This window comes from Cervus elaphus, chromosome 1 (assembly GCF_910594005.1).
Source record: "Cervus elaphus chromosome 1, mCerEla1.1, whole genome shotgun sequence".
In the NCBI taxonomy this organism is placed as follows: domain Eukaryota; kingdom Metazoa; phylum Chordata; class Mammalia; order Artiodactyla; family Cervidae; genus Cervus; species Cervus elaphus.
In genome coordinates, this window is record NC_057815.1 from 61,811,703 (window position 1) to 61,819,465 (window position 7,763).

Sequence of the window (7,763 nt, forward strand, 5' to 3'; positions counted from 1 at the left end):
TGTGCTAGGGCTTGATGTATGGTTGAGCTTCTTTCCCATGCCTCATGGGGTATGGCTATTTATAACCATGTGGATCACTGTCCTATTTTCTGACCCAGTCACCACTATTCTGGAACACTTGTCTGACTTTTGGCTCATTTCTTGGTCTAACAGTGCACGTGCAAAAGGCTAGTCCTGCCCGTCTAGTATCAGACATTTCTGAATAAATATTATTTTTGTAGCAGTCCTTTCCTGTGCACATTTTGGGCTTCCATTCTTTCCCATAATTTCATCACAGCTGTCTTTCGTCTTTTGAAGTATGTCCATATTTTCTGCTTAATAAACATCTCTCCATTTGTTTTATATCATATTATAGATTGATTTACTATTGAATATCATGTCAGTATGGCTAGTTTTTAGAGTGGAAGGAGGAAGCTACAGTGATTTCAGAGTTTGTCATGTGGATTCAGAGACTTTGAAACTTATTTACTATTTGGAGTTTTTGAGACTTTCTTCATGATCCAATGTCTTATCAATTTTGAAGCCATTGCATGAAAAGTACATGATGTATATTATCATTTTTTACTAAGAGTGAACTATTCAACTTTGCCAACAAAGGTCTGTCTAGTCAAGTCTATGGTTTTTCCAGTAGTCATGTATGGATGTGAGAGTAGGATTGTAAAGAAAGCTGAGCACCGAAGAACTGATGCTGTGGTGTTGGAGAAGACTCTTGAGAGTCCCTTGGACTGCAAGGAGATCCAAACAGTCCATCCTAAAGGAGATCAGTCCTGGGTGTTCATTGGAAGGACTGATGTTGAAGCTGAAACTCCAATACTTTGGCTATCAGATGTGAAGAGCTGACTCATTTGAAAACACCCTGATGCTGGGAAAGATTGAGGGCAGGAGGAGAAGGGGATGACAGGATGAGATGGTTGGATGGCATCACCGACTCAATGGACGCGGGTTTGGGTAAACTCCGGGAGTTGGTGATGGACAGGGAGGCCTGGCATGCTGTAGTCCATGGGGTCGCAAAGAGTCGAACATGACTGAGCTACTGAACCGAACTGAACTGAAGCTATTCAACATCCATTCAAACCCATTTTTCCATAACTCTCTTCTATCATGGAGACTGTGAAGCTGAAATATTTAACCTTGGAATCTTGGACCTAAATATGGACATCAGACTCATTTCAATCAATCAAACGCAAAAGTCTCTTGAGGCTTTTCTTCCTTCTTCTTGTCTGGAATATGGAATTGAAAGCAAATGATTGTAATCATAACTTTGGATTTGTTGTTGTTGTTATGCAGTGGCTAAGTTTTGTCCAACTCTTTGTGACCCTATGGACAGCAGCACACCAGGCTTCCCTGTCCTTCATTATCTCCCGCAGTTTGCTCAAACTCACATCCATTGAGTTGGTGATGTCATCCAACCATCTCTTCCTCTGTTGCCCCCTTCTCCTTCTGCCTTCAATCTTTCCCAGCACCAGAGTCTTTTCCCATGAGTCGGCTCTTATTAGGTGGCCAAAGTACTGGAACTTCAACTTCAGCATCAATCTTTCCAATGAACATTCAGGACTGATTTCCTTTAGGATTGACTGGTTTGATCTCCTTGCTGTCCAAGGGACTCTTAAGAGTCTTCTCCAGTACCACAGTTCGAAAGCACCAATTCTTCAGCACTCTGCCTTCTTTACAGTCCAACTCTTACATCCATACATGACTACTGGAAAGGCCATAGATAGCTTTGACTTGATGTAGCTATACTTTATATTTAAAAATCAAACATATAGTATTTTTCTTTCAGCCTTTATCTACATGTTTCAGGCTTACAGTGAAGTTGTTAACCAGGAATTTACGAATGTTCTCTATGGTAGTCTGTGAACTTTGTAAACATATGGAAACAAATTTCATCATTGTTATTACTCTTATCATCATTATTATTTATTACCACTAGGAGAGAGTCTACTTAGCTTTCATGAAGTTTTTAGAACACTTCACTCCTCAAGTAAAAAGTGCAGAGAACTATTCTTTACTCAAAATTTTGACCAATATTCACTTCTTAGCCTTTAAATTTTAAATAGCTGAGCTTTTGGTTTTGTGACATAACATTTATATGAAATTAATTTGATGTTAATGAGAAGTATGTAAAGAAATTGATTTTGAATTATTAAAAAATAGCATCTACATTTCCCCCAACTGATTATTATGCCTCCTTTGTCATATACATAATTTTTATATGTATTAATTCTATGCCTGGAGAATCCCATGGACAGAGGAGCCTGGCGGGCTACAGTCCATGAGGTTACAAAGAGTTGGACATGACTGAAGTGACTAAACACACACACAGGCATGCATTAATTCTGTATCTGGGTAATCTGTTGTTTCATATGTCTTCCTGGTTATTTTTGTGCCAGTATCAAACTGAATTAAATAGTCTATTTTTATAAAAATTTAATGCACAACAGGACCATATAACTTAAAACTACAATTTTGAAGCTCTTTTTATGTGTTTATTCTTTCAGATTAACCTTAGCATTCATGCATTGGGTTCTAAAATACCACAGTTATGGTTGGGATTTTGGTTAGATATGATGACAAAGGTCTTAGTCCGCCTCTTTGGGAACCTGCTCGGAGGAGCTGGATTTCAGGATCAATATTTATCTCATACTTGCTGTAGGAATGGAGTTGATGTCTGTGGACCTGTCACAATCCCCTAGGAGAGAAGCACTCAATTCATCAAAAACATGTGGCATTTGTCATAGGTTGGATTTTCCAGAGTAAGACTTGGAGGTTGGAGGTTTGTATGCAAGAAGTTTATTGTGAAGCATACTTGAAAATTATACCTGGTTATATCTGTCAGGATGTCAGGGTAATATGGAGAAGAGAAAGAGGTTAAACTATGATCCAGTTATCCTAGATACCTAAGCTAATTCTATGTGATGTTCTTGAGGGGGATGGTCCTTCCGTGTTGTTTCAAAGTGAACAAAGAGGGTCAAGTCTGTGTGTTTGTATATAAACCAGACACTGGCTGAGAACTGCACTCAGGAAGGAAAATTGTCTTGGATGAGTCAGCAAGGGAGAGTGACTTACTTATGGGCTTTTAGCACCTGACGCTTTGAACAGATGTAGGAATGAACACATTTAACCATGGAGTCCACTAAAGAATTTGTTGGGGCTGAATTTGACCTGTGAATATGAGAAGTCTGAGCTTACAGAGCAATGTGGGTTTCCTAGATCATTGAGCATGAGCCATCCTCACAGGCACCAGGATGTACAGGTTTGGGTATATTCAACACTGGACAAACGGAACCCCAGATCAGGTGAAGTTGCCACTCCCTGCTCTGTCTCTCTGTCCAACCAGCTACCCCTGGGGCAGAAGATGGCTCTGTGTACCTCCAGTCATTCTTGAGGCTAACTCTGGCTCTGTCCAGGTATGTTTTTAGTGTCCTCTGGGACCTGCAGATTGGTAATGACACTTGCCTGCTCAGCCCTTTTTTGCAGTCACCAATCCTACCTTGAGGCAGTACAAGAATGGACTTGCCTTTCAGAGTGTGGATGACAGAACCAGCTAAAAGTTTTTGCATTGTATTTCAGTTGTGGAAAGTGAGGTCAGGTTTGGAGCTTAAGGTTCTGGGGAAGACTCTTGGCAGATGACTTCCACCTTTCCCATAATCCTTGCAACAGGAGTTATTTCTTGGTTGATTACGATGGCTCTGAGTCTTCTACTATGTTTCACACCTCTTAGTAGTTCTAAGCTTATTTCCCTTTGTCTCAGAGATGTTATCCTCCAAACTAACTGATTCCTCAAAACTAACCACTCTCTTTCAATCCCCTTAGCTTCTGCCCTTCAAATCGCACCTGCTGCAAGATAAACTGTGAGCTTGCATATATTTCCCAATGCCAGTAAATCTTCATGGTCAGCTGAGCCATTCGCAGGGGCCTTTAGCATTCTCCTAGGTTGGCATCCTCATCACACGTTGTGCATGTAGGTATGTCTTATTTACCTAATTTATCCAAGTCTTGCCAGAGCTAGTACCATGCTTCATATCCTTGTAAAACTTGAGCTGCCCAGACCAATGTGATGCGTTTTGTTTCCTCTTGGGGATTCAGAGATTTCTGTGTGGGCCTTCTGGATGTAAAATCTTCTTTATCACGGATACTTCCAAGCCAGGCAGAAGATCATCATGGAGACAGAACTGGAACTAGATTTCTTCAGCTGAGCAGAGAGGGTCATAGTGAAACCTTCTTGAGTCTGGGAATTTTCTCCTAAGTTCTCTTCATGTTGCTAAGTCTTGCTCAATCCTATGTTGGGACTGACAGTATCCTTGCCTGGAGAATCCCATGGATGGAGAAGCCTGGTGGACTACAGTCTGTGGGGAGACAAAGAGTCAGACATGATTGAGCAACTAACACACACATACACACACGTTGGGACTGTAAAGCATGCATTTTCAGAAGATAGCCTAGAGGTCAAGAGAATGATACCCCTGTTCTAGGCATTTTATTGATTATTTATGTGTCTCACATTTGACATTTGACCTCTACATCTGAGGGTTTGATCTCTATTTTTCTCGCTCCTAGTAGGTCATCCCCACGAACCCACACTTTTTGTGTCCTCACCTAATCTCTATCTGTGTCCCTGCATCTCCCCTTGCTACAATCATAAAAGCCACACCACTGTAAAGAAGGAGATTAATGAGGCAGGGACAGGCCACAGCCTACAGAAGAGCCTTCTTGCCTATAGTGACAGAGACAGTGGTAGAACTGATCACCATGAGGAGTTCCTCATTTCTGATACACACCTAGGATTCTGCTACAGCTTCCTATGGCAGAGAGATTCAGTGTGGTTCTTCTGCCATGAGGCACCCAGAATATCACTTGGTGAGGAGCACTGAGGCTCAATCAGTCCATGTCTCATAGATGCCCCCCTCTCCCCCCACATCATTCCTGTCCCTTAAGTTCAGGGTCTGTCTTGTCAAGTTCTCATAATTCCTGGTTGCTTTATATACTCATTTATTTATTTTAAATGTAGTCATATAGATATTTATTTATTCACCAAACATTACAAGGCACCAATTAAATTCTAGCCTTTCTGGGACTTGCCCTGTGACTGCTGCCATAAGCAAGGCATGCATGCAAGCTTATTTGCTAAGTTATGTCCGACTCTTTGAAATCTCGTGGACTATAGCCCATGAGGATCCTCTATCCATGGGATCTTCTAGGTAAGAATACTGGGGTGGGTCGCCATTTCCTTCTCCAGGGTATCTTCCCACTCAGAGATCGAACTTGCATCTCTTGTATTGGCACATAGATCCCTTACCACTGAGCCACCAGGAAAGCCCATAAGCAAGGCATTGTCCCCACTTTTAAAGGACCGACACACTAGTGAGTTTTACAGTTCAAAGTAATCAGTGCAATGACATGGCCAGGAAGGTGATTTTAGAGAAAAGTAAAGGAGACGTGCCAGGCTGCTTCACAGAATTTGGGGAAGGCTTCATAGAAGAGAGGTCACTTGGACTAAATTTACATGAATAATTAGGAACGGACAACTTCAAATTTTGTTACTTGTCCTCTGCCTTCTGACCAGAGAGCTAAATATATCTTCATTTTTAGTTTCCTGGGAATAAAGTCCCTTTTGCTTTTCCTCTACAAATCATTGAGGGATTTCTTGTGTACTTTAGTAATTAATGCATAACAAACAGCTCTCAGCTTTCTCCCTAAACTCACAACAACACAGTACAAAGAAGAGGCAGGTTCTACTCAGACACACGTCTCTGCTCTTCTCTTTCGCCCACTAAAGTTTATCTTCATCTTCCTCCACTGTTCTGCTGACACTGCTCCTATCAGAGCAATGGGTGGTGGCCTTCCACCAATGCTCAGCTGTCCTCTGACTCCTCAGCTGAGATGTGAGAAAGGGGTTGAAACTTGTAGCAGAAGGGAAGTAGTTAAGAGAGAATTAACTTTCTCATTCTGTAGAATGTTCAGCACTGAAATGTGAAGTTTTGTAAAATTGTGAGATTCTCTTGGAGGTGTCAATGAAAAATGTTCCTTTAATTATGGATTTGAATCTGGAAGGAAAGCAAAAGGTGGGAGATATGAGCCCTCCAGGCATTTTAGATTTTGTACCTGCCATGGTCACTGTTTCGGGGCAATCTTTTATGTTAGCATTGAGTTACGAAAAAGACAGTTGAAGTGATGTATAGATTTATAATCCACAAGAACTAAATCATTTCTGACTCTTACTGATAATACATAAATACAAGTGTGTAATCCTCTCTTACACTGAAAAGACAATGATTTCACACTGTGTCTGTCTTTTAAGACAAACAGACATACACAAACATACCTAGTTTAAAGATTTTTGTTCTAACTCTGCAGAAGTTAAATATGATAGCTATTTAGTTCATATTTCTTGTTAAGTGGGGGTTTCAGGAGCACAGTATCATCATGATAAGAGACAGACATAGCAAAAGTTTGAAATAGAGAGTTATGGGGACAGAAAAAAATGCACCAGGAATGGAGAAATTATGATTTTCTTTTTGTCTCTTCCCTTTCCAAGCCATTTAGATGACAACCCTGAGGAATTCCAGCTGGAGGCTGATCCAGCCATCCTTCTTCCTGATCGGCATCCCAGGTTTAGAGGAAAGCCAGCACTGGATAGCACTCCTGCTGTGTGTCCTTTACCTTCTTGCCCTCCTGGGCAATGTCACCATCCTCCTCACCATCTGGACTGACCCATCCTTGCACCAGCCTATGTACCTCTTTCTGGCCATGCTCTCTGGCATTGACCTGGTCCTAGCCTCCTCCACTGCACCCAAAACCCTTGCAGTGCTCCTGGTTCACGCCCATGAGATTGGGTACACCGTCTGTCTGATCCAGATGTTCTTCATCCACGCGTTCTCTTCCATGGAGTCGGGTGTACTTGTGGCCATGGCTCTGGATCGCTATGTAGCCATTTGTCACCCTCTGCACCATTCTACCATCCTGCATCCCAGGGTCATAGGGCGCATTGGGATGGCGGTGCTGGTGCGGGGGATACTCCTCCTCCTCCCCTTCCCCATCTTGTTGAGGAGACTTGTCTTCTGCCAGGCCACCGTCATAGGCCATGCCTACTGTGAACACATGGCCGTGGTAAAACTCGCCTGCTCAGAAAGCACAGTGAACCGAGCCTATGGGCTGGCGGTGGCACTGCTTGTGGTTGGCCTAGATGTCCTGGCCGTTGGTGTTTCCTATGCCCTCATCCTGCAGGCAGTGCTGAAGGTACCAGGGGGTGAGGCCCGGCTTAAGGCCTTTAGCACATGTGGATCTCATATTTGTGTCATCCTGGTCTTCTACGTGCCTGGAATATTCTCCTTCCTCACTCACCGCTTTGGCCAGCAGGTGCCCCATCATGTCCATGTTCTTCTGGCCACACTCTACCTCCTGGTGCCACCTGCACTCAATCCTCTGGTCTATGGGGTGAAGACTCAGCAGATCCGCCAGCGAGTACTCAGGGTGTTTGACATAAAAGGACAGATCTGAACACATCCCAACTATTTTCTTCAGAGGTTCTTGCCAGCCATGCTGCCAGGAGCCCATGGTTGGTCTTGGCCATATGGATAGAGTCCACTGCTACTGTGAGAAGTCCTTCTGGTTGTTATAGTCTCATGGCAAAGAACCTCATGAACACTTGGCCCCACAGCTGATTGGGATGTGCCTGGAGAGCTCAACTTGTAAATATTTTCCCCCTTCTTTTTTTTCATGATCCTGACATTTCTCTACATCAGGTGATGGAGGGATTTAAGGAT

General features: G+C 42.8%; 1 protein-coding gene across 1 annotated transcript; it reads left to right on the top strand.

Moving 5' to 3' along the window:
* Positions 1-6,543: 6,543 nt before the first annotated feature.
* LOC122695024 (olfactory receptor 52L1) lies at positions 6,544-7,497 on the top strand. Its single transcript, XM_043904533.1, has one exon. The coding sequence runs from the start codon at positions 6,544-6,546 to the stop codon at positions 7,495-7,497; it is 954 nt and encodes a 317-aa protein (XP_043760468.1).
* The last annotated feature ends 266 nt before the right edge of the window (positions 7,498-7,763 follow it).

Excerpts from the sequence above, each read along its gene's own strand:
- LOC122695024 (XM_043904533.1), top strand. The coding sequence starts at position 6,544 with ATGACAACCCTGAGGAATTCCAGCTGGAGGCTGATCCAGCCATCCTTC.